Source organism: Catharus ustulatus, chromosome Z (genome assembly GCF_009819885.2).
Source record: "Catharus ustulatus isolate bCatUst1 chromosome Z, bCatUst1.pri.v2, whole genome shotgun sequence".
Classification (NCBI taxonomy): Eukaryota; Metazoa; Chordata; class Aves; order Passeriformes; family Turdidae; genus Catharus; species Catharus ustulatus.
Window position 1 is genome coordinate 41,068,215 of NC_046262.2, and position 27,114 is coordinate 41,095,328.

Consider the following 27,114-nt stretch of genomic DNA (forward strand, 5'->3'; position numbering starts at 1 on the left):
TAGAATAGATACCTTTTATCACACTCCGTATTGTAACTTGCGGCTTATAATTGGGTACGGCTTATGTATGGACAAAGAACGAAAAGTTGCTGGCACCCGGAAGTGCGGCTTATACTCAGTGTGGCTTATAATCGTGAAATTACTGTACTTAGAAATTAAAGGAACTTTCAAAATTCCTGGAAATTTGAAAATAAGGGATTCTGCATGACGAAATTAAAAATTACTTGCAAATATGGACTGATTTAAAAATCAATTTTTAAAAATGTTACAATATTTTTTTTCTAAGGATTTCTAAGGATTTCCTTTCCTCTAAATTTTTTTTAACATTGCTGCAACATCTTAGGAAGTTAAGCCAAGTAATATGTCTGTGTAGTATCTGAAATAGTTTCTGTTCCCTCTTGGAAAACAAGTTTTGAAATATTGGCAGGTAGTCAGAAAGAAATCACACCTTGTTTCTTTTTTTTAGCGAACTCTGTTTAGATATTCTCTATGCATTCTTCTGTTCTGTGCTGCATTTTACTGCATCTTGATGTGTGAACTAAAGCACTGAAATGTATTTTAAAGAAATCCTCCATCTGGAAAATGGAAATAATGTGTGAGACACCAAACAGATTGAGTTCTTTGGATAGGTTTCTGTTTTAGAGCAAATAATTGCATTAAGAGTTAAAAAAATGAATATGTGATGAAGACAGCTGCAACGCTCTTCAAAAGCAGACAGCTTCTGTAAGGCTTTGGCAAACTACTATTCTACATCAAGATAATAAAGGCAAAGTGCGTTTTTCTCCCTATTTGGAAAAAGAGTAAAAAAATTCTAACTTCCTGCTTTCTATTTACTTGTTCTTATTTCATTTACAGGAACTCCCAGATTCCCTGAAGGAACAGACCTATCTGAAAGAATGGCATGTGTACAATACATTGATACAAACCATTCCAGCCTACATTGCACTATTTAAAGATCTGAGAGTACTGGAATTGTCAAAAAATCAAATCAACCATCTTCCAGCAGAGATTGGTGAGTTGGTCCAAGATAGATATTTGTACTCATACCATTTAACTCTGTTGCAGGGTAATGAATATCCATGGGTATTCTTGTTAATTTACTGATAATTGTCTTGTTTACACTGAACAGTCCCCACTACATTTTTTATATCTCTTTGGCTTTAATTATACTTGCTAAATTGTATTGAGAATCATTAATATAGTATGGGAAAAAGCACATTTTTGTTATCTGATTATAAGGCAGTTATTGCTTGTATTCAAGTAGATGAGAGTTGTTTCTGGGAATAGGTGGTGTTTTATATTCCTTACAGATTAAGAAAACTAGAAGTATTAAGGAATTTTAAGCCTTGAACAAGATAAATTGAAACATAAGATTGTAGGGAAAAGGAACCAAAAACAGAGTCCTACAAAAAATATACATTTTAATTTTTTTAAGAGTTCAGTAATGATCTTAATTTATAATATATATATATATATATATATATATATATATATATATATATATATATATATCACAGAGTAATTGATTAATAGAAAAAATTTGGATTGGAAGGGACCTTAAAAGTCATCTAGTTCCAGCTCCACTGCTGTGGGCAGGGACACCTTTTATTAGAGCAGGTTGGTCAGAGCCCCTTCCAACCCAGCCTTGAATGCTTCCAGGGATGATGCTTCCACTGCTTTTCTGGGCAACCTGTGCCAGTGCCTCAACAACCTCACAGTGAAGAATTTCTTTGTAATATCTAATCTAAATCTACTCCTCCTGGTGTTATAAGTTTTAGAGAAACAGTTTCTTAATGCTTAAATACTTTGGCGCTTGACATTTAAGGCTGCATAACAATAATTTTAATGCTTGCCTCACCTATGTTTTTTGATCTTACAATAGAAAAGCTTGTTTAACAGATGGTATTGGTATTGAGAGGGATTTACTGCTCTTACAAGGAAAAATATAGCTGTAAGAGGTGGCATATTTGAAAGCTGAAGAAACTGGGCCCGTTGTGTCTCCAGTGCTGAGCTCTTACACCCAGGTGTACTAATACCTCTGCCTTTGATTTTAAATACAGTAGTCCTAAGCCTTCCCCATGAGTGCCATTCCTTGTGTACACTAAGAGGTAAGAGACTCTCTCTGAAAGAGAGACTAAAGACTTCAGTTTTTCTTTAGCTGAAAGACTCAAAGCTCCGCCTCCCTTGATATCCTAAGTTTAACTAAGAAAAATGGGAAGAGGGAGAGCAACCTGAAACACAGAAATCTGAGCTAGAACTTTCTACTGTGTTAGTATTCTATTAGTCAAGTGACACTCATGCTTTTGATTTATTTACTGACACTATATTTTAGAAAGAAAATTTTACATAGATGTCAAGATCTATTTTATAGTTTCAGCCTGGTATCTAAACACACTAACAGATCATAAACAAGACAGAAACAGGAGATAATGGACATAAAATGAACACTGAGAGTTTTATCAGGACTTTGACTGCAGAACTTTGATAGGTCAGTGAGTTTAATGGACAAACACGTTATAAGATCTAGTTTGGAAGAAAGGGGAAATAATATGAAAGAAAGGGGAAAGGCCTACTAGCTTCCTGACAGAGGCTACCCTAAACCATTAAACAGAGGATTTTAAGGGGTTGCTGCTTAACAAGTGTAGCAGGGAGAAGCAGAAAAAAATATTTATTCTCACTGTTAATGAAAATGATTCCTAAGAAAATAAAATCACTAATGCTATTAAAATCTGTTTCTACCATAAAGGCACACAGATCTCATAATCACAGAATTGTTAAGATTGGAAATGACCTCTTAAGATCACTGAGACCAACCATAAACCTGTCCCCATTGCGCTCATCTCTAAACCATGTCCCTAAGTGACACATGCACATTTAATTTTTAGCATTTTCAAAGATGATAATTTTACCTATTATTTGAGTGGCCTGTACCAATGCCTGGCAAACCTTTTAGTGAAGAATTTTTTCACCAGTATCCAATCTCGATGACCCCTTGTGCAACCTGAGGCAATTTACTCTCATTCTTTCACTTCTCCCAATTTTCTCACGGGAGAAGAGGTTGACTCTCACCTTGTTACCTTCCTTTTCAGGCAGTTGTAGAGAGTGATAAGGTTGCCCTCTTTTTCTCCAGGAACAACACCAACTCCCTGAGACACTCCTCATAAAATTTGTGCTCCAGACCTGTCCTCAGCTCTGTTGCCCTTCTCTGGACACTGCAGCACCTCAGGGACTGTTGTGGACTAGAAATGGTATTCCCCAATTTAGTGTTCCCACTGAAGCACGCCATACCATGTGGCACTCACCCATTTCTGTCTCCCTCTCCCCTCCCCTTTCAACAGTGTGGAGAGGAAAATTTGAGGCACAGAAGGTAAAGATTATAGATTGAGATAAGAACAATTTATTGGAAACAGCTAAAATACCATCTGCAGAGCAAAGCCACACTTACTTGACCAGAAGCGACCCTTTCCCCCACCCCTGAAAAACACTGAGGCAGTATAGAATAACCTCTGGATATTAGCAATGCCCCCTTCTGGCTGCTGCAAAATTTATCCCTGTCCTGGTAAAAACCAGCACGGAGCACAGGATTTGAGGTGTGTTCTCACCAATGCTAAGTACAGCAGGACAATAACTTCCCTGGTCTTGCTGGCCACATCATTTTTGATACAGGCCAGGATGTCTTTGGCCTTCTTGGGCACCTGAGCACAATGCTGGACCACATTTGACTGGCTTTCAACCAGCTCATCCAGTCCTTTTTTGCCAGGCAGCTTTTCTGCTCCTTTCCCCCAAGCCTGTAGTGCTATATGGAGCTATTGTGACCCAAGGACAGGACCTAGCTCTTTGTGTTATTGAACCTCATACAATTGCCCCTGGCCCATTGATCCAACTGGTCGAGATGACTCTGAACATCTTTCCTATCCTCTAGCAGATCAATCCTCCCACCCAACCGAGTGCTGTTTGCAAAGTGACTTAGGGTACACTCGACCTCCACCTCCTGATCAACAATAAAGACTCTAAAGAGGGCTTGCCCCAGCACTGAGCCCTGGGGAGCACCACTGGTCAGCAGGGGACGAGCAGATTGTTCTATTGGAGGATAATGTAAACCATTTTTGGGAAACAAGGAAGAAAGTCTCATTGTTTCTGGTAACAATCACTGTTCTTTCAATTGAATTAAAATGATGAGATTTCTACTCATGAGTAGCTTTTATGTTATTCCCATTTATTCACTTTCCCTCCAATACGTTTATTCCACTAGCTTATACCCATGATTTCTTGCTTTTTTGTTGCTGTTTTGTTTGTTTGTTTGTTTGGGTTTTTTGTGTGTGTGTGTAAATGTTTGCTTGGGAGGGCCAGAGAATGTTAGAAAGTACTTGTTGTAGGGCTTCCCTCAGACACGTTATTATAGCACTCACCATCCTCCTCTTACCAGGAAATTTTGTTAAGAAATTTTGCTTTTCAAGATTCATTAAATCTAAGCATTCCTCTGTGGAAACATAGATTTGAATATTAGTCACAGCATAACAAAATTAAGAAATCTTCTAAACCATAGATACTACTTATACACGATATATGTATAATATATAACAATATAGATATGTAATTTTTATATAATTCTACATTGTAATAATAATTCTAACCTATCCAGAGAATTAAGTGTTATCACTCATGTAGTCTAAAAAGAAATAATACAAAAAGCCACTCCAAGACTGTATACCTGAACTGTTCAGCATTTTTTTGCTAAAACTTTCTGATGTTTTTCAGTCTTACTGAATGCTGTGTGTTGATAGGCCACCTATTAATAAGGCAGTGGAACTACCCTTTTTGTATGGCTAAAATTAGAGGAGCTTTGTCTTCATTTGTGTAGTGTTCTCTTGTTTACGTGTAAGGGGATATGCTTTAAAATGGCTGTGCTTTTATTTTATTTTCTATATGTGCATGCAGAGACAGATATTAATGTGTATTGGAAATGTTAATTATTTTCATAAGACAATATTATGTAAGGTCTTGGATGTTTTGAAGTTTTTGAATACAACTTCTAAATGAAACCTTTCATATTTTAAGTATACTTATATATAAGTCAATTTATCTACTAAATTTTCATAATGAACATTAACAATGTGGATTTGATTTGGGAGCTCTATCTACGCAAAGAGTGAGGACTGAGTGTTAAATCAGAAGGTAAGGTGTCTGGAAAGGTTAAGTGCCAAAGTATTCATCATTTTGTCTTCTGCTTACGAAGCAGCAATAACTAGGCAAATATCACAGCTAAAATGTACTTGAGAGCAATGACAGGTAGTTGATGCTGGCAGTGACATGCATCTTGTTGAGTCTTTAATCTTCAGACAGAATTGAAATCAAGTTTAGATCAACAAATCATCCAACAGAGGATAACCTGGTGAGCCATATTATGACAACTTTTGATTCTCACGAGAGGAAAACGTATGAGAGAACATGAGGTGATAAGAATATTTAAAAAAAAAATATTGCTGCAGTAGAAGCTTCTGGACTTCTGGAATATTGATGCTCATATTCCTGTTTTACCGGATTTAGAAGATAATGTTCCACTCTGAATCAGAGCGAAGAAAGAGTTGAATCCATTATCAGATATTTCAAATCACACTTTTATAGTCACATATGTACATGAACAAGAACAAATTTGTAACAGAAGACAGCTAAGAATACTTTTGATTTTGTAGTTTCTGTGCAATAGGAAATAATTTAATGGAAATCATAAAACAAAAAAAGAAAAAAAACCTGCTGAATGGTAAGTGTCACTCTTAAAATAGTTTGTCTAAGAGTAACAGAGAAAGAGTCATAAATGAGGTGCAGCCAGGGGATTTTCTTTGTCTTCTGAGTGAGATTACAGCTCTGACTTTGACTGTGTGGCTGCAGTGCAATTGCTGTGTATAAAGTAGTGCATTAGTAATTGCTATAACTGAAGCTATCTGACAATATATTCTCATATTCACACTGGAAGTAGTGAGCTGAAGTTTCGTGTTCCCAAAGCCTTTGTGCTGGCATGGAACTGTAAGGTTATATTGGGATTTTTTTATCCATTATACTTCTCAAAGAGCTGTTACTAAAATATTTGTACTGTGTCCTCTCCTATCTTTGATTTTCCAAATATTTAGGATTCAAAATAACTGCTTATGCTTGAGACATACTTTATTAAGAAATCACAAGGAATTTTTGTATCTTTTATATTGGACAGTATAAAATTTCATTTGTGCATATCATTAATCCAATTTTGTAGAACTCAGAAGGGAAAATATCAGTAATAGAATTTTAAGTGACATCTCGATATCTAAAATAGTTTTTCCTATTAATAAGATTCCCCATGTGTTTTGTGAGTTTCCAAGAAAATAAGCATTTTCATCTTACATGCCTATTCTTAGGAACTGCAAACTCATCTATTATCTTTGTCATTTATTCAGTGTTATTTATCCAACAGCTCAGTCTTCTATGAAATGGAGAAAAATTTTGTTTATATTCTCCCCTTTGGAGAGGCAGTACTAAACACTGGTGTTACAAGTTGACTGTTTCTATGAGAATATTTTTGACTCAGCTTTCAATGCACCCCCTCTTCTCACACTTCCTGAGTGGATGGCACTGAGAGCAGGGACTCAGGGAGTTAAATCACTTGCACTTCAAGCAAAGGTCAGGTTCATGACCACCTGAGGAATCTGACTATCGGTGTGTCTATGGGAACAGATGAGGTGCATCCCAGAGGCTTGAGGGTACTGCCTGATGTAGCCGCTAAGCCACTCTGTGATGTTTGAAAAGTCATGGTGGTCAGGTAAAGTCCCAGCTGACTGAAAGATGGGAAACATTTTGCCCATTTTAGAAGAAGGTAAAAAGGAGAATCTTGGGAACTGCTAACCTGTCAGCATCATCTCTGTCCCTGGGAAAATAATGGAATAGAGCCTCCTGAAAGCTATGCTAAGGTTCACAGATATCAGGAGTGTAGTTTGAAAGAACAGCATGGCTTCATTAAGGAAAAAGTCCCTCCTGATCAACTTGTTGGCCTTCTACAGTGGAGTGACTTTATCCATGGACCAGAGAAGGGCTCTGATCTGTCTGGACTTTGATAAGGCCTTTGACATGGTCTACCACCACATCCTTCTCTCTAATGTGCAGAGGCATGGATGTGATATGTGCACTGATCAATGGATGAAGAACTGGCTAGATGGTCTCATTCAGGGTGTACTGGTCAAGAGCTCAGTGTCTGGATGGCTGTTTGTGAAAAGTAGTGGGCCTCAGGAGACTGCATGGGAAACCGTGCTAATAATTGTCTTCATCAGTGATTTAGGCAGTGGGTTTAAGTGCACACTCAAAGCAAATTTTCAGACAATAGCTAGCTAAGTGGTGTGGTTGACCTGTTTGAAGGTTAGGTTAACTTGTCTGTCATCCAGAGGGACCTGGACAAGCTCAGGAACTGGATTCATTTGAATATCGTAGGGTTTAACAAGACCAAGTGCAAGGTGCTGTGCTGGGGTTGAGGCACACTCTGGTAGCAGCCCAGTCTGGAAGACAAACAGATCAGATCAGCCCTGTGAGAAGGGCTTGTGGGTGCTGTGGGTGAGAGGCTGGACATGACCCAGCCATGGGCACTCCCAGCCCGGAAAGCCAAACGTGTCCTGGGCTGCATCCAAAGCAGCGTGGGCAGCAGGGGAGGGAGGGGATTCTGCCCCTCTGCTCTGCTCTGCTCTGCTCTGCTCTGTGAGAGCCAGCTGGAACCCTGCACCCAGCTCTGGGGTCCCTGCACAGGAAGGACATGGAACTGCTGGAGTGATATCAGAGGAAAGACACAAAGGTGATTAGAGGGATGGAAGGCCTCTCCTATGCTGGCAGGCTGAGAGAAATGGGCTTCTTCAGCCTGTAGGAAAGAAGCTCTGGGGAGACCTTTCTGTGGCCTTCCAGTACGTGAAGGAGGCCTATAAAAAACCTGGTTAGGAACTGTTTACAAGGTCATGTAGTAACAGGACAAAGGGTAATGGCCAAAAGCTTAAAGAGGGTGGGTTTAGTTTAGGTATTAGATATTCTTTCCTCTGAGGGTGATCAGGCAATTAAACAGGTTGCCCAGATAAGCTGTGGTGACACATCCCTGGAAGTGTTCAAGACCAGATTGGATGGAGCTTTGAGAACCTTGGTCTAGTGAAAGGTGACCTTGCCTATGACAGTGGGGCTGGAACTAGATGATCTTTAATGGCCCTTCCAACCCAGATCATTCCACAGTTCAATGATTCTATGCTTGCAGATTAATGTAAAAAGTTGTCTAGCATTTTACTCCAGTTTGCACAAGTGATTTGTATTGCATGGGATTCTTAGATAATAGAGGCAATCTCTAACCTCATCTGAATTTTGTCTCTGACACCTTGTTAGGACCACTAATGTAGGCATGTGAAAAAGGTGAATTTGTGAATGACAATTGTTAGAATGCTGCATTGCTTACAAGAAACTAGAGAATGCAATTACCAATTCAAATTTTTAAAAATTAATTAAAAATTTAAACTGTGAATAAATGTAACAACTATTACACTGGATCTCCCATCTAAAAAAAATCTTAATTGAGAAACTTTCAGGGATGCCACGGACTTAATTTTGGCTTTTACTGCCTCTCCATGGAAAACACAGAGATACTGGCTGTGTAATTTCAGAATTAACGTATTTTATAAAAAATGAAAATCCAGTGACATTAAGCATAGTTAAAAACGGTATTGTACAGCAATGATTTTACTATTACTACGAATTCAGAAGTCGTGCTTGAATATTATTTGAATGAATATGTAATGTGTGGGAGTCAAATCCTGCTCTACATTTGTGCAGTCATGGAACAGATGCCACCTCCTCACTGTCCCCCTGAAGCTGCCTCAATGGCTGAATTACATGCTCATTAAGGCTGATTATGTCTGGGCAACATACCCAAGACGGTGGAGAACTTCTGCTCTATGGAGACATAAATAAGAGAAATAAATAAGCCCTAAGATGCAGATTTCAGAGTTGTCAAAGTCCTACATATTGCCTTACCACCCTTCTTATTCCCCCTCCTCCAAATGGTATCCATGGTATTTGAAGGCTATTTTGGGATTCATCCCCCCACAATTTTGTGCTCCCTAATTAAAGACACAGGATTTGAGAAACTTTAGTTTTCTTGGATGTTTTTTATGGTCACACATTTGTGCTCTCTCTGTGACCAAGTTAGCCTAGCAGATCTCTGTAATCTGAATTACCATTCAAACAGCTCTTATAGCCTAACTCTATCCTTATCTACATTGTTAGTTGTAAAAAATTTTAAACAGTTATTGAGAAGAAGGAGTGGTGTTAAATGGAAACCAGGTTAAATAAAAATTTTATAAAGGAAAAGTAAGTTGTTCCCAACTCATTTGGTTTCTACCTTTTGAGAAGATGGTTGACCTTCAACTAGTAGATCTTTTCTACCTGGTATTCCATAATGTATTTGATAAAGAGAACTATGGAAAATGAATGTTTGACTCTAACAGAATGGACTTTGAATCCACAATTGTAAAAATGAACAAAAGACTTGTTAAACAGAGGCAAAAATGTGTTTATTTGGAAAGAGATGGTGGTGGTCATGAAGAAGGTTATTTGTGGATTTTCTCAAGGATCAGTCTTCACTTAGCATTTTTCAGAAACAGTGTTACTCAAATTTTCTGACACAGTTTGTCTGTGTGTTGTCACTGCAAAATGGGTGGAAATATGGTAAGGCTGATGAGCAGACAGACTTCTGAAAAAATACAGAGATTAAATTCACAGTTGCAGAGAGCTCAAGGTCATGTATTCAGTTTTCATGCAGCATGTCAGAGATCATTAAATGCAAAAACAGAAGAAATAAAATTCCAAATCTAACTGTCACAGGAGGACTATCCAGTAATTTCAGATGAGAACAGATGCAAAATAAGTCCATTAGGACCATTTAAGGAAGGGAATTTTTATTCTGTGAACAGAGACTAGAGAAAATGACTTATCCAGGCTAGTAAAATAAATTCTGAGATGTCTGTTACCTATGAAAACATCAGAAGTAAACACTAGAGAAGGAAAAAACCTATTTAAAGATGAACTAGACAAAAGAATGAATGGTTATAGAATTTCTACAAATAAATTTAGGCTAGCAATCTGAAGATCATTCCAAATAGAGGAAATTATGAAACTCAGTAACTTTTTATAACAGCATAACAGCAGCAGATGTAAAATATAGACTACTTTTCAAATGGAATGTGGAAAAGAAAAAAATGTGATTATGTGAAGTAGCCATGCTAGGATTTCATGCAGGAGATCCTGGTTAGCCTTATATAAGTCTTATTGCCCTAGAGGGCATGTTAATACTTGACTACTGCTCACTTGTCAGGTGGCATTACTTAATCCACTGAAGAGCCCAGAGGTGAAAAATAGCCCTATAGAACTCCAAGATATTGCTCCCTGCAGGCAGATCTTGGCAACCTTTATCCCATTCATCTATGTTGTCCTGAGTTTGTTATGAAAATAAAATTCAGTTGCATGACTCATGCTTTTTACCAGTAATTTTCATTGTCTTAGTCACAGCAATTACTGTAAATTGACTGTAGAATCTGTCGTGCCCTTCTGTGTGTTAAGCAGAGATTATATATCACAAGAAAAAAAGTGATGCATTTTTTACTTATTTTACTTATTTACTTATTTTCTCGTACCTGCAAACCACACTGGGAATATTGACACACATTAGGTGCTGTGAAGTCAGAGAAGCTGTGCTTGAGTCCATTGCACTTGTGATTTCTTTTTTCATAACTGGTTCTGCTCCATGTCTCTAATGTATCAGAGATGACCATCTCAACAGATTTAGAAAAGACAGTGACTAGCACTTTGGTAACACCAGATGTCTTGCCCTTGCCTAGTAGTCCATTAGTAATTCTCAAATTACAGTAATTTCACGAATACAAGCCGCAGCAATTTGACAAAAATTTTGGTGGAAACCCGGAAGTGCGGCTAATAGTCCGGGGCGGCTAATCTGTGAATAATTTTCTGACATTTACAACCCCAGATGTGCCAGCCAGGGCGCCGATCCAAGCACCTGCCAGTAAAAGCCAGCATTCCGCGATTGTTACAGTGTTACTGTGTTGCCGTGGCTCCCTGCAGGCAGCTTGGGGGGCGGGGAGAGAGGCGGGAGAGCTCTCTTCTTCCCTCCTCTGCCGCAGCCCAGGGGAGAGACGGGGGGGGGCCCCGCGCCACCATTGCTGCGGCTCGGAGAGGAGCGGGGGGGGGCCGCGCCATCATTGCCGCAGCTCGGGGAGGACGGGGGAAGGGGGGGCGCGCCGCCATTGCCGGGGCCCGGGGAGCCGACGGGGGCCCTGCGCCGTCATTGCTGCAGCCTGGGGAGCCGACGGGGGCCCTGCGCCGCCATTGCTGCGGCTCAGGGAGGACGGGGGGGGGTGCGCCGCCATTGCTGCGGCCTGGGGAGGAGGGGGGGTGCTCTGCCCCCGCCCTCCGCCGCCGTGGCGGGAGCAGGGGGTGCTCCGTGCCCGGCCGGTGCCGCGCCACGGGCGGGGCGCTCTCTCCGTGCCTGGCTGGCGCCGCGGTGGGAGCAGGGCCGGGGCAAGCGAACCCAGAGGCGGCGGCCAGCTCCGAGTGGCAGCGCCGGGCTGGGCCACCTGGCCCCGTCAGCAGCCCCTAGCGGGCCGAGCCTGCACAGCTTTAGTTGAGCCAGTAAACCCTCCACCATGCCGCGGTTCCGTTACTAATTGGCAACTTTGTTGCATGCGGGTCCTCGCTGTGAACGACAGAGCGGCTTATATTCAGGTGCGGCTTATTTATGGACAAAAACCGAAATATTTGCCAACACCCAGAGATGCGGCTTATACTCAGTGCGGCTTGTATTCGTGAATTTACTGTATTAATGGAAATGAGAGGTTTGGTTCCATTTCAATTTCAGTGACCAAAAAATTAGCAACTACATCTATTGTGGGTTAATGCTTATATACAGCTTGCTCAGTCCCCCGCAATTCAGTCTCCCACAGCTGGATGCGGAGAGAAGTGGAAAGGCAAAAGCCAGAAAACTCATGCATCAGGATAAAGACAGTTAAAAAAGAAGATGTAAACAAATCAGTGATGCAAAAGCACTCTCTCCCCACATGCAGTCCCTAAGCAATAGGGACCTTGGAAAACTCACTCCCATTCTACCCGTCTCCAACTTTTACTGCTGAATGTGATGTATACTGTAGCATATTCCTTTGGTCAGTTTGGATCTAGTGTCTCAGCCCTGCCCCATCTCAGCCTCTTGCCCACTCCTAGCTCTCCTTTAACAAGGGATTAATTGATTGAGGAAGTAAATTGTGATTTTCTGATTCTCTAGTTTTAAGGCATTTCTGTTTCAGGGATTATTTTGTTGCAATGAAGTGGTAAATTCATGGTTATCACCCTTAGCTTGTGATATAATACTTCATCTACCTTATGATACTAAAGCTGGTGAGGCTTCCTGATAAGCAGACTAAACTTCTATTATTTTTAGGTGCTTAAAAATATGGAAATAAGGTAGTTCACACGTTGACACAAACTAGTTTTATTACCCCAATAACCCTTACTAGATCGTAGCATACTGACAAACACTTCTGTTGTAGTCTTACAGAAGTATTTTCTTCTATTTTAAACCAGCAGCTTACAGTAAAGGAAAACAAGGTCACCATCGTAGATGGACAGCTGAATTTTGAAATATACCTCAGTTTGTGGCAGAGCTGAAACTGGAAGGAAGCTGGGTGGAAAAGCTTGTTTTTCTTTGTTGTAATCTGTAGAGATTAATATAACAGAGTTCTCACCATATATGCTATCACATGTGAGATGATTTGGGTGGTCCAGCCATCATTTGAAGACAATGTTGTGTCCAGGGGAAACTATGGGATTTATGTAAAATGCTGTGTGGTCTGGTGGCTAGGTGATTTGGCTAGTGTTGGCCATCAAGCTGCATATCACTGGCTCTGACACCAGCAATTTCTCAGTGCAAAAAGTGTAGGACTTTCTACTCCCTATGCTTCTTCTCTGTCCTTTTCTTTTCTGTCCTTCCTTCCTTTGGTGGAAGCACCAAATAGCCTCTGGTGAGGATTTCCACATATTGCAAAAGATGAGCAACTCTAAGCCAACCTTTGCTTTGGAAGAAGTTTAACTAAGTGTTAATGTCTTAACAATAAAATCAGTACTATGACATTGACTTGAGGATGCTTCGCACTCCACAGTGTATGTCAAACAAATCTAATGAAACACCAGATCCTTAAAAAAAAAAAAAAAAGAAAAAAATTACAAATATAAGACTGTTGTGATTTAGGAATGGTATCCCACAATTCAATACCTCCCTGAGACTCTTCAAAACATGCACCACTCCATCTTACTCCCTGGGCTTTCCTCTTCTCTCTCTCAGCAGTCTTGTCAGACGAGATCACTGCTCCATCTGGTTTCAACAGATGGTGATAGAGCACCTACTCTTGGTTACATTATGCATTGCAACCTAAGACAACTCTGTAGAGGAGATTGAGAGGAACAAAACACAAAGATTACACACTGAGAGAAGAAAAATTTACCAGAAACAGCAATAAGTTAATAAAATCTACAGTAACAACCACAATACTAATGACAGAAGTAACAAGAAAAGACATGATTCACGTAGAAAAAAACCCCCAATAATAGAAAATTAATAAATCAAATGGCTCTCCCTGCCATGGTTACTTGACCAAACCAGAACCCCTTCTTCCTGGAAGAAAGTCTCTTTCTTCCACTCATGACAATGGTGTGAGGTGGTATAGAATACCCTCTGGGTCCTGCTCATGCCCTTTATCAACTACTGGAAAAATTAGCCCCCTCCTGGCCAGACCTGTGACTCCGATTAATATAAGTTTTGTTTGCCGGATGTCTTGTCTTTCTTTAGAAATATCTACTACTATCTCTACTTTGAGAGCCTTTTGACAATGATACTGTTCTCTTCCAGTTTCCAACTGCTGAATTGCATCTGTGTTTCTTACTTCTACATTTCCTTCTGTATGCTGTATTCTGTCAGTGGGTAGAAGGGAATACTACAGGAAAATAAATGGAGAGGAATATTGTAGATGATAACAAGCTGAGTATATACAGTTGGTACAGGAAGGGATGCCACCCAGGACCAACTTGACAAGCTTGAGAGATGGGCTCACATGAACTTCATGGAAATCAACAACGAGAAGTATGAGATCCTACGCATGTGCTGGGGCAATTTCTAGTATCAGTGCACGGGGAGGGGGTGAATGGATTGAGAACAGGCCCACAGAGAAGAACTTGAGAATACTGGTGAATGAGAATTAGGTATGAGCTGGCAAGGTTTATTTGTAGCCCAGGAAGCCAACCATGTCTAGAGTTGCAGCAAAAGAAGCGTGACCAGTATGTTGAAGGAAGGGTGTCACTGTGTGACTCCTCCTGGAATACTTTATCCAGTCCTGGGGCTCCCAGAACAGGGAAGACATGAGCCTGCTGGAATGGCTTCAGTGAAGGGCTGTGAAGATTGTCAGAGGTCTAGAACACTTCTGTGAAGGAAAGCTGAGACAACTGGGAATGTTTAGACTGGAGAAGAGATGGTTCCACTGGCACCTTATTACCGCCTTTCAACATACAGAGCAGACTTACGAGAAAGGTATGGGGAGATTTTTATCAGTGCCTGTAGTGACAGGACAAGGGAGAATGGTTTTAAATGGAAAGAGAGTGGGTGTAGGAAATTTTTCATGATGAAGGTGATGTGACATTGGAACAGTGTGACTGGAGAAATTGTGCATGGCTCATCATGGGAAGTATTCATTCAGGTTGGACAGAGCTTTGTACTAGATGATTTTTGAAGGTTCCTTCCAAATGAAACTATTTGTGACTCTGCAGTACTGTGGATCTCTCATGTAATATATGGTCACGTAGAACAATACCAGGTTTTCCATAAAATGCTCTCTTTTTTATGTATTTGATTGTTCCTTTGCTAACACATCAGCTATTTGATATATTCAAATTTCTTCCAGTTTGATTATATCACAGAATAACTTGCATTTTTTTTCCAGGATATTGCATCTTAATTACACTTCTACCCTCCTTTTGCTGGCAATTATGTAATGTTATAATTTGAAGAAACAAAAAACTTTGTTACTAAATGTAGCGCAGAATATTATAATGGCCTTTAAATAAGTCAGTTGATATGATAAATCACAATAAAGTAAATCATGAAACATATGCATTATATAATCCACATCCATTATATAATCAAAAGTATGTAATGCAGGATACTAAAGACAATTCTTGATGCAATAAGTTTAGTAGGAGTGATTGTTCTCAATGAAGAGGTTGTATGAAAGTTGCTAAGATGTGTTTCAGTTGGCACGCAAATTTCCTACAGTGGCCAAACCAAAAGCTAACTTATCTAGTTTCAGTTGAGTTCAAGAGGTATCTCCTCATTGGAAGAAACAAGATATTTAAAAGTCCTTGTTGTCTCCTTTCAAACTCTCTCCAGAAACACTGCTGATTGAGGGGCATTATTGCCCCTCAAAATGTAAGTGATCACTGCAGATAATATTTATTAATCTTACTCATCATCACAATAAGGAGATTTTTCTTTGCTTAACTGAGTATTGCTTTCTTTATTTTCTTTTCTTTCTTTCTTTCTTTCTTTCTTTCTTTCTTTCTTTCTTTCTTTCTTTCTTTCTTTCTTTCTTTCTTTCTTTCTTTCTTTCTTTCTTTCTTTCAAGTACACTGATTTGGACTATCTTACCCTCACAGGCTGCTTAAAAAACCTCAAAGTGCTCAATGTGAGTTTCAATAATTTGAAGTCAGTTCCTCCAGAACTGGGTGATTGTGAGAATCTAGAAAAACTGGATTTGTCTGGAAACATGGAAATAACAGAGCTCCCATTTGAAGTAAGATAACAATCTATATTTGTTTCCATCTTTTTTTAATTGGCTTAGAAGGTATTTTATCACAGTGTTCAAATCTTTTCTTAACAGATCAAATCACATTTCTTGCAGTTTTTAACAATAATGTTTTGATAATAATATCATTGAAAATGCCTTAGGAGCACTTAAATAGGGCCAAGGTACATTGTTTTGGTTTTCAAGTGACGAAATTTTACTTGTATATATTCTGATATATGAAGGAGGGCAGGATCCTAAAGGGGATTTGGGTGTGGTAATAAGCAGAAGGCTGAAAAGAGCTGCTTCCTGTAAAAATTAAGTGCATCTTGATAGTGAAATTCACATACACACTTTGTTCCCCATGTCTGTTTTCCTTTAAAAACTGTATGGAGAGTTCTATAAACAGCACTGCATTTTGCTACGGGCGCAAATATCTCTCTAAAAAGGATATTACGTGTAAGGAATGGCATGAATGCATAATAAATTGAGAAAAGAACTCCCAGGCATGCACTGACAGTATTTTTTTTCTGTTGGCTGCATAACTGCTCTCTGCCACAGCTGCTCTGAGACTTATTGTCAGGGAGAAATAATATCATTGGCTGATACCTAACCACAATTTTAGCTGTCATCTGTATTTCTCAGGTTCTTAATATCCTGATTTCTAGGGAGTGAATAGAGGGGTCTTTAGGGAAAAGTGTCAGGCTCTTCTTTACTGATTCCTGCTTTTTCTCTAAACATCTGTTACTGGTGATTCACAGGCAATGTTGGAGTGGATTAAACTTATGTGAGATCTGATTTAGCCCCTGCTTATGTTCACTTTGGAGGAAAGTAATAGTAATTAATTTTCTCCCCTGACTTTTCATAGTAAAGTAGTTTATCTGAAAAGAATTGCTAAAATTTGTGTGAATGAAATGGAAACAAAGAGTGAACCTTCCCACTGTAAATGGATGTGGAAAAGAAATGCTAGCAGCAGAATAAGCAGTGCAGGTCTTCCTTCTCTTGCCTCCACTTCTTTGGATAGGAAAAGCAGTGAATGAAATAGATAGAATTTAACTAGTAAAAAGGAATCAAAATGGAATAGAAAAATCATATGTCCTGGATAGGCAAAATAATTAAATACTTAGACTAGTGAGTATATTCAAACATGTGGATGGAAAATTTACCCCCAGTTATTGCTGTTTTAAAATAAACTGAGTATTTTCCCAGTTGCTTACAGAGGTCTTGTGGTGCAAAGATTTACCCATGTTTATGCATTATGGGTACCCTTTGCATGTAAACTTGCCTGTGCATGTAAGTCTTTCCAGGGTTGAGCCTGAAAGACTGATATTTCTTTTGCAGAACTCAAAAATATTGTTTCCAAAGGTCTCCTCTTCAATAAGACTGAAAACCACAAAACTGAGTTAGGTTAGGGCCTAACGGTTCACTTAAAACCTATGGAAAAAAATGGAGTTGTGCAAATAACTTTATAGAACAGTGAAAACTGCAAGCAACATCATGTTAGTAGGGTACAAAAGGTCAAGAAGAAAAATACTGACCTTGTCTATTGTGTTTCTCTGAAGGCTGAAACTCAATTTATATTTGTAGTGATCTGGGAGGTGGGCTACACAAACTGTTATGATTTAGAATATCAACTCAGTTTCTCAGAATCAACATTTCAAGGGCAGCTTTGGAAGCTGAGCATACAATTAAAGAAACACTTTGGTTGAATGATGTGAAATGCTGAAAGTGTTTGGGCTTTGGCATACTATGGCTCATGTTATTCAGAGCTATTGCATCAGTATCCTTGCCAACACAATAGATGTCTAATATTTGTCTCAGACAAATAGTTGTAGTGATTAGCAGGTAACTATTTAATGAATTAAAATATTGAATTAGTCGAAACAGTCTAAAAAAGGAAAACAGAAAGACAGTGCAGGGCTAGCTTTGGATAATAGCCAAATGCCTACCTGCCAGATGACTTCATCTCCCTCTTCTGACATGGGGAGAAAGCAATTTGAGAAATCTCATGGTTCAAAATAAAAGACAGGGATATTGTTTCTCATTTACTTTTATAGGCAAAACATACTCTACTTTGGGAAGATTAATTTAATATTTTCAATATATATTTCAGTAGTAAGAAACAAAGATATTAAAACAAAATATTTCCTCCCCTCTCTCCCAAGGTCAACTTTATTTCAGATTCCATCCCTAGTAGTGCAGAGTGGCAACGGAAGTTACATCCAGTGCACAGTGGTTTATAGCTGCTTCATCCTCATACTTTTGTTCTCCCCTTGTATGGGGTCCTCATGGGTTGAACTTTTTCAGGAATATCCATCTGCAGCAGCATGAGTCTTCCATGTGCTGTAGTGTGGAGATCTACTCCACCATGCAGCACCTCTGCCTCCTACTGCTTTGACTCAATAGTCCCTCTCTTCTTTCTCACTCTTTTTTATTTTCCCCCTTTCTCTAGTGGATTTCTTTCCTCTTTCTTAAATCAGCTTTTAGAGTGGCACCACATACTTTGCTGAGGGGCATTGCTGTGTCCTGTGCTTGGTCCATTGGAGGCATCTGGAATTGTTGGCATTCATTTGGGGCAGCCTCTGGTGTCTTCCTGCAGAGTGTCTTCCCCTGAACTCCCCACACTACCAGCACCTTGTCATGGACAAGAAATACAAGTATTTATGACCACAAGTTAGATGATATCATTTATTGTCTAGTACGGTCATTGCTAACATCTATTAATCCAGTGAAATGTTCATAAGGTTGGTTGCATTTCTCTAGGAATTGGAGATTATAAACAAACAAATATGTGCAAATATGTTTTGGTAGGAGAATGGCTTCTATTTACAACATTAGGAAGAAAGAGAAAACTTGGCAACTAGTAGAAAAAATAACATAGAGTCTTGATAAAAATGTTTCCTGTTTATCTTCTGTTAGGATGATAAATTTTTATTTGACTTTCAAATCCTTAAAAGTTTCTTCTGGGAGGATTAAAAGAGTGTGTGAGAATGGCATCAGTATGCTTCTGTGTAAAACCAGCAAAAAGTAATAAAGGCCAACTGCAGCCTAGTAATTATTGAAGTATTATTATTAAAGTCTAATTTTGCCTTAGGTTTTTTTTTTTTCCATAGAGTAATGGCCAGAGAGACACCCCATCTGAAACCACAACATTATTCTTGTCTTAATGTGCCTCATGGAGTAGCTGGATCGGCCTATTAGGAACATGTATGTCCAAGTGCCTGGACTTTTTCAGTATTTCTATTTGGGTGAGCTTTGGAACTGTGCCTTGAGGGACGTGCCTTGTGCCACAGCATCAGGAGGAAAGCACATTTCTCACTTGTCTGTTCATTTCTAGCAGAAAGCTCTTTCTCTGTTTGTAAAGGCTACTTTCAGCACTCTATAATATATCTCACTAAATCTTAAAATGAGGTAATCCGATGCTACATGAAAAAAAAATTGAGGTTGTGTGCTCTTACCTTTTACTTTTTCAAAACTTAGGGTTTCATACCATTCTATATTATGTCTAAGGAAGAGCAATCTGTTTCAATGTCTAGTTATCAATTTTTAAAAATTTACTCTGTTGTTGGATGTCTAACATTTATAGATATTAAAAAGTTACATTTAAGATCAATATTTGATTAGTATCAATTGAAAGAAAAATTTGGCAGAGAAAGTTTATGGATCTGCAGGGGAGTTCAAATCTATATTAACCATGCTTGCAAAGTAATAATGTCTTGCTCTGAACATGATTGAAAATACTAATTGAAATAAAATGTAAATATATATATAAGAAAAGTCAACCTACATGACGTTATGTTTATGTAGTCAGCTTGTACCAGATACTTCTAGACCTCATTAGCCAAATTTAGCAGAGGAAGGTAAACTCTGAGGCTTGCCTGATACGACACATGTAAGATTCCTAGGACTTTGTTCTTCTAGCTAAGATGCTTGGAGAGGCATGCCCTGTACCTTATCCAGTCCCTCTCTTACCATAGTGTGATTACACTGGATACTATATATTAGTAGTTACAGGAGAAAGGAGATGGATGGATTTATTTCCAAATTTCTTGTATATTTTGTGTGCGAATTTAAGAACTAGTTTGAAACTGGTATTTGTATTTTAGCTGTTGGATAGAGCTTTGTTCACTATCATCATCATACAGGTTATGCAATAAATTTTATCCTTCCAGGAAAAAATTCTGTATTATAAATAATATATTTTCTGATAAAAGTTTGTAGAAAAACAGTACTGACCTTATTTCCAGGTGTGTTTTTTCAGAAAGCATTAATTGCTACAGTTATTTACTGAATCACACAATTAGAGTTTTCTGTGCATGATATTTCAAAGAGAGAGCTTTGTTGAGGATTTCTCTTTTTTTCTGCCAATAATGTTGCTGCAGCCAACAGTACCTATGTGACCCAAAGGAACTTCAATGAGAAGAGAGGGAATATGAAGGAGTTCTAATTTCCTCCATCCATACCATCTGGTGCTGCACATGCCGTCAATCACAGGACAGGCAAGTCATTCCACAGCACCAGGAACAAGACGGAAATGCTTGCAGTAGGTGTTCTCATACAGAAAACAAATTTAAAAGGTTTTTTTTTTCCAAAGTTGTAGTGCCTTGAACAGTGTTCAATACTACGTCTGAGCAGTCCCAGTAAGTGATCAGAATTTTTTCTGTATCATCTGGGTAGCACAAAGTGAAGGAATTAGAGACTGTTAAAGTATATGAATAATTTTTCAAGCAGAGTGAGTATCTATGAATGCCTAAATTTTCATGTCAATCCTGTAAAAACTAATCTTTGAAATTCAGAGAAATTAGAAGGTTATGCTTCATGGCTGCTTTAACACACTGTGATTTCAAAAGATCAAATTAAATCTTGTTTTGTATTTCTGATGCACAGTTTCAGCTACATCCTTATGTAAGCAAGCACAGACATGAAGATCTTTCAAAACCATAGAACCACAGAATAGTTTGGGCTGGAAAGGATCCGTAAAATTCATCTGGTGCAACCACCTGCCATGGGCAGGAACTTCTTTAGCTAGAACATGTTTCTCAAGGCCCCATCCAATCTGAATTAGGATGTTTCCAGGAATAGGATATCTACTGCCTCTCTGGGGAACATTCACCAGTGTTCCACCACCATCATTATTGAAAATGTTTTCCTTATATCGTCTAAATCTGAACTCTTTTAGTTTAAAAACATTACCCCTTGTCTTATCATGATATTAAAAACTGTCTCCATCTTTATTGGAAGCCCACTTTAAGAACTGAAAGGTCACAGTGAGGTTTCCTCTGAAACCTTTTCTTTTCTAGGTTTAACAACCCCTGCCCTCACAGAGCAGGTCTTCCATTACCCTGACAATTTCTGTTGCTCTCCTCTGGACTCACTCTGACATTTCCACACATCCTTCCTATGCTGGGACCCCAGAGCTGGATGCAGGGTTCCTGCTGGGGTCTCACAGAGCAGAGCAGAGGGGCAGAATCCCCTCGCTCCCCTGCTGCCCACACTGCCTTGGATGCAGCCCAGGACACGTTTGGCTTTCTGGGCTGGGAGTGCCCATGGCTGGGTCATGTCCAGCCTCTCACCCACAGCACCCCCAAGTCCTTCTCACAGGGCTGCTCTCCATCTGTTCATTCCACAGCCTAGGCTGGTACTGGCCCATGTGCAGCAACTTGCACTTGGTCTTATTAAATCTCATGATGCTTAAATGGACCCTAGTTCCTGAACCAGTCCAGGTCCCTCTGGACGACGTCATATTGCGTCACATCACATCACACTACCCAAGTCATTCAAAAAGATCAGCTCTCACTGCTTACATCATTGTTGAAGAAATTGAAGAGCACTGTTCTAATACAGACCCCTGAGGCACACCACTTCTCACCAACTTCCATCCAAATATGGAGACATTGACCAGTATGCCGGCGATAACGCCACTCAGCCAATTCCTCATTCACCGACCACTCCAGCCATTAAATCCCTGTCTGTCCACCACAGTATGAAATATGCTTTGGGGAACTGTGTTAAAGGCTTTACAGAAATTCATACAGATTATTACAGATAACTCTTTCCTTATCTGTTGATGGAGTCATTCCACTGTAGAACGCCACTAGGCTGAGCAGGCAGAACATTTCCTTGGGGAAGATCTGCTGGCTGTCCTGAATAACCTCCCAGCCTTCTGTGTACCTTAGCACACTGTACTGGGTTTGTGTGGCCAGGTTTTGGTAGTGTGAGCGCTATAGGGGTGAATCCTATCAGAAGCTGCTAGAAGCTTTCTCCAAGTCCAGGAGAGTCAGTGCCAAGGCTGGGCTGAGCAGAAATGGTGGTAATGCTTCTGTTATATTTAAGAATGAAATAGAAGTTAATATGCAGGTGTAGTTGTAACCAGAGAAGCGTGGGGTGAAGACATGTGAGAGGAACAACTCTGCAGACACCAAGGTCAGTGGAGAAGGAGGAGGAGGAGATGCTCCAGATGCCAGAGCTGAGGTTCTGCTGCAGCCCCTGATGCAGACTATGGTGAGCCAACTGTTCCCCAGAAGCCCATGGAGGTCCACAGGGATGCAGAGATACACTTATAGCTTCACCTTGGCCTTCCTCGCTCCATTCCTGTACAAATGGACTGTGTTCCCATAGTCTTCTCATATTACCTGTCCCTTCTTCTGCTATGCATTTTCTCTTTCCCTTTAGTTTGACCAGCAGGTCCCTACTTAGCCATTCCAGTCCCTTGTCATCCTTGCCTGATCATTTATGCCTGGGGATAAAAAGATCTTGCGCACTGTGGAAGGCATCCTTAAATATCTGCCAGCTCTGTTTTTCACCCTTGTCCCTGACATAAGTTTCCCAAGGGATTGCTATTGACTAAGCCCTTGAAGAGCTGGAAATTTGCTTTCCTAAAGCTCTGGGTCCTGACTTTACTCTTTGACTGACTCATATCCCTCAGGACTGTGAATTCCATCAGTGTATGATAACTGCAGCCTAGGCTGCTTCTAATATGTGTCACTGATTAGCTTACTTGCATTGATGACCTACACGTCCAGGAATGCATCCCCTCTGGAAAAGCTTTCTATGGTCACAGGGGTTATAACTGGTGCTATTTCTCTGCTTTGCTTACCTGAAAAATATAATTATAGACAGTTGTCTCTTAAATTGTTTCATAATGCTAACAGGTGTGACCCTAAAACCACCCCCTGACATGATTAGGGATTAATTAGCCACTAACATTAGTCACCTATGGTTTTCAAACACAACAGTATCCAGACAGACATGAATATCCTTTTATACATTAGTATGATTCCAATTGATATTTTAAAACTGAGCTTCAACAACTGGAAAACTTTCAGTCTCTTTTGTCCTTTTTGTTTGTCTGTCCAGTCCTCTTCATCAAAGCCACACATTTAGTAGGAAGAACAGAGGCACAAGCTCTATGTGTGTGTGGAGGCTTCAAATAAGTCCCCACTGGGCATTTTCATGTAACTTGTTGTCTTTGTGATCGGTGACTGACACATCTCAAAGCCATTCCCTGATAGGTGGGACACCAGCCATCTCTACAGAAATGTAAAATATTAGGTTGCTTTACCAGCACATTATTCTTCAAATCCATATGCTTCCAAACCTGTCTCATTTCATTGCTATTTGTATTTATTTTTTTAATGCATGTGACAATTATAAATAAAAATGCAATCAAATGTGCAGGAGATTAACTTCCCAGGGGTTTCACTATCCAATAAAGCACTGGAAGAACTCATCTGTAGGTCCTTCCTGTCTTATTATATGGGACTATAAAGAATCTGTTGAATCTTTCCTCCTGAAAGATTTTTCACAGGTTGCAAAGGAGCTACGTATCATGCTTGTTAAAAATGGAATTTTATTTGTGGGTGTTTTTTCAGGACCACAAAGCAGAGAGGACTGCTGTGATAATGGGATTAACTTGATACTGGGAAGCCAAACTCTGGTAGATTTTTAATTTTAAATCACTAGGAAGAGTCCAATTGACTGTTATTGGGCCAACATTTCTGTACATACTTTTTTCAGTTTCAGAAGTGGTCTTCCAATTTCTTGGCTTGGTTGCATCTCCATTAGACAGGATTTAATCTTATCCTTCTTTTTTCAGGGCTTATATTCCCTTTCAGTTTGCTTAAAGCTCATGGTAAGTTGTTTTCCCATGCAGTTGGTGAAAGTGTCAATCCATGCAATAGAACAGCTGTGTTATGGAACTGGTATAAGATGCAATATCAAACACTAGCAAGAGGGGTGTGAAACCCAGAAAAGCAGGTGCAAAGGTGTTAGGTGTCAGAAGAGATTCTCAGAGGCCTTACTGCTGCAGGAGTTCTCATAAATGTTTTAATAGTTGAGGGGCTAAAGAAGGACATGGATCTATGTTAGGAAATAAGATTATGCAGTTAGGCATGGGAAAATGTGTCAGTTGATCCCACTCTTGACACTGTGCTTCCAAAGCCTTCTAATTAATATAACATCATTTTAAAACCATGTCACTATCAGAATAAGTCAGCAGCTAATATTAACAGTCCACTTCACTGGAGATCTGACCCATGCTTACCTCCATGCTGTGGTGCCAATGACCTTTTCTTTACCTTTCACATCGGTTCAGTAAAAATAATATCACCTTTCACAGTCTAAAATGTTTTTGTAATAGGGAATGACAGACAAGTAGTTTTACAGCATAAGGGAAGATTTAACAATGAGCAAAGGGGCATAATGTGAACATTAAAGTATGGCTATATCATTACAAAAAGCATGAATATAACTGCAAAAGAATTCAGTGGTAGGAAAGAGTATTTGGTTCTGTTCCAGATCTGCTCTCTCTTTGAAACCAAAATAGGCTTTCAAAATTCTACTAATATATCCTCCATTCGTCTGTTAGATAATCTGAGGCAGATTTTATACAGCTACTGAATAGAAGCAGAGAGCAGAACAAATACATAGCACATCAGACTTGCATGTTTTGTCTTGCAGAAAAATGTCTTTGGTGCCAACATACATGAATTGATGAGAATCAAAACAGAGTTGAAGAGAGAGAAAAGTATGCCATTTATTTTTCCGTAAAGTGCAGATAATGAGAGGTATTATTTATTCCTTAAGAAGAATAAAGTTGGGAGCATAATTGAAATTAATGTGTTTAATTTATTACTGAATATATTTCTATCAGCTGATAACTAATTACAGGTTACATAATTGATCAACTCTTCACAGCTGTAAGAACACTTGGTAATGCTGACTGTAATTTTTATTCATCATCATTGATCAGTGGGAAAGATACAAAGATGGAGATAGCCTGATCAGTTGAAAGTAGACATAATCCCAGGATTTTTTAATCTCATCTAGAACGCAGGTAAAACCACTTCCTTACTAGTCCTGGACAAGAGAACATAGAATTATACCCAAGGTGAAGTGGAAAAGATGTTGAATTTGGGAGGGAATTAAAAAAAAGATATGTCCCAGTGGTTCATGCTTTACTTATTGAAAAGATGCAAGCTCACCAGCCTAGACTTCTGTCATTCTAAACTGCAATACAAAGCAGGATGAGTTCAGGTTAAGAATTAATGTCTGGAAAGTGCAGAATAAATACAAAAAAATGGAGACATTTCTTCACGTGCTATTTAGGCTATCCATCAAATTCATTATTTTGATTTGTCATAGAGCCATTCACTAGTGATAGGGTTTAGAAGGAGATGTTTAATCTTATGAATAATAAATGCAAATATAGACGTCATGGAAAGGTTAAAGCACAGCTTTGTACGAACAAGATTTCCAGGCTTCTCTTGCTTTAACTTTACAATATCAAGCTTCTTTTTTTTTTCTCTGTATCTGTTTTTAATTGACATGTGTTTTATTATATGCCCCATTGCCTACATAACTGTAGCCACATCAAACTGTTACTTTCTGGACTGCAAGGTGGTACTGGTAATCTTGATACAAAATTTGAGATCCCATGTGCCAGTTTACATGCGCACTGTGGATATTGGGTATATGTGTGACCAGTGCTTGCCTGTGTGAGTTTGTGCGAAGAATGCGTATGGCTATGTGACAGAACTTCCCCTGACTGTGTCTGGTTACATGATACACGATTATGTGGCTACATGACTGGGGGGTTTATGCACCATAGACTGCTGCTGAGGGCTAGCTGCTGCTGGCTGCTGGCTTCAGTCATGTCATATGCTGGCTGCCATGTAGTCTTGAGGCTGTTATTTCATTTCATCTTCAAATACAGTGTTGGTCAGTTGAAAGTTATGTCTGAAGGGTGTGGCAGTGGTAGCAGAGGGGCTACAAGTTTCTGGATCACATATGGGCATCAGCATTTCATAATTTGCTGTTCTTTTCTACCATTATGGTTTCCCTTTGAATACACTCCTTTCAGGGAAGAGAGATGTTTTAAGGAGAGGCCAGGCTACTTCAAATTGTCTTTATTATAGCTGAAATATTTTTCATTCTCAGATATAAAATGCTCTTTGAAATAGTGGTTTGAGGCAACAAAAGTGTTATTGAGATTAGAGGACCTAATGCAATGCTTCAGAACTGTAGAACGTTGGACTGCATTTTTCAAAAAAAGGGAAGAAATGAGGAGGTTCTAAAAACATACGTAATCTTAAATCTCAATTAATTTCATTGCCATAACTAAAGTTTTGATATACTTGTTATATTACATACCTGGAGTGCTCCTCAGCATCTCAAGACTAGAAATCAGGAAACCTGTGTTATACTTTCTATGCTGTACTTTTTTACCTTGGTAAGTGGCTTACTGTCACTGTGTTTCTGTTCACGTTTTCCCATTTGCTTGTAGTGACTATTAATGGTATTGAAATAACACAATAGAGAACTTATACCATATGTTTTTTAGAGCATTGCATCACAGATTTATTTGCACTTTTTTCGTGCTCTTGTAGTGATGATAACACTACAGTAATAAACCCTAAAGTACAAAAATTTAAACTTTTAGATGTTTTGACATTTGAAATCTCAATAAACAGCAGTACTCTACATTCTTGTAGAATGTAGAATATTCTACATTGGTGAGGCGTTTTTGCTGTATTCTGAGGTTGAAAAAATTTGAAATGTGCTTCTTTGGACTGTGGCATAAAAATAGAGGTTTTCATTATTTGTGTAAGTATCAGTTTCTTCAGAATTCTGCAAAGTTATTAAAAAGCATATTGTCATTGCAAATTCTAGAATCTAATTGTGTGGAGGTTTCATTTTATCCAGAGATGCAATGCATTTTGGTTATGTTGCA

At 39.2% G+C, this 27,114-nt stretch overlaps 1 protein-coding gene across 1 annotated transcript in view; it reads left to right on the forward strand.

The window, feature by feature from the left end:
- The window catches only part of LRRC2 (leucine rich repeat containing 2), a 71,975-nt gene that overhangs the window by 28,922 nt on the left and 15,939 nt on the right, over positions 1-27,114 (forward strand). The window contains exons 3-4 of the mRNA XM_033085922.1: positions 856-1,012; positions 15,757-15,893. Coding sequence (XP_032941813.1) covers positions 856-1,012; positions 15,757-15,893 — 294 coding nt within the window. The remainder of the gene's footprint in view (positions 1-855; positions 1,013-15,756; positions 15,894-27,114) is intronic.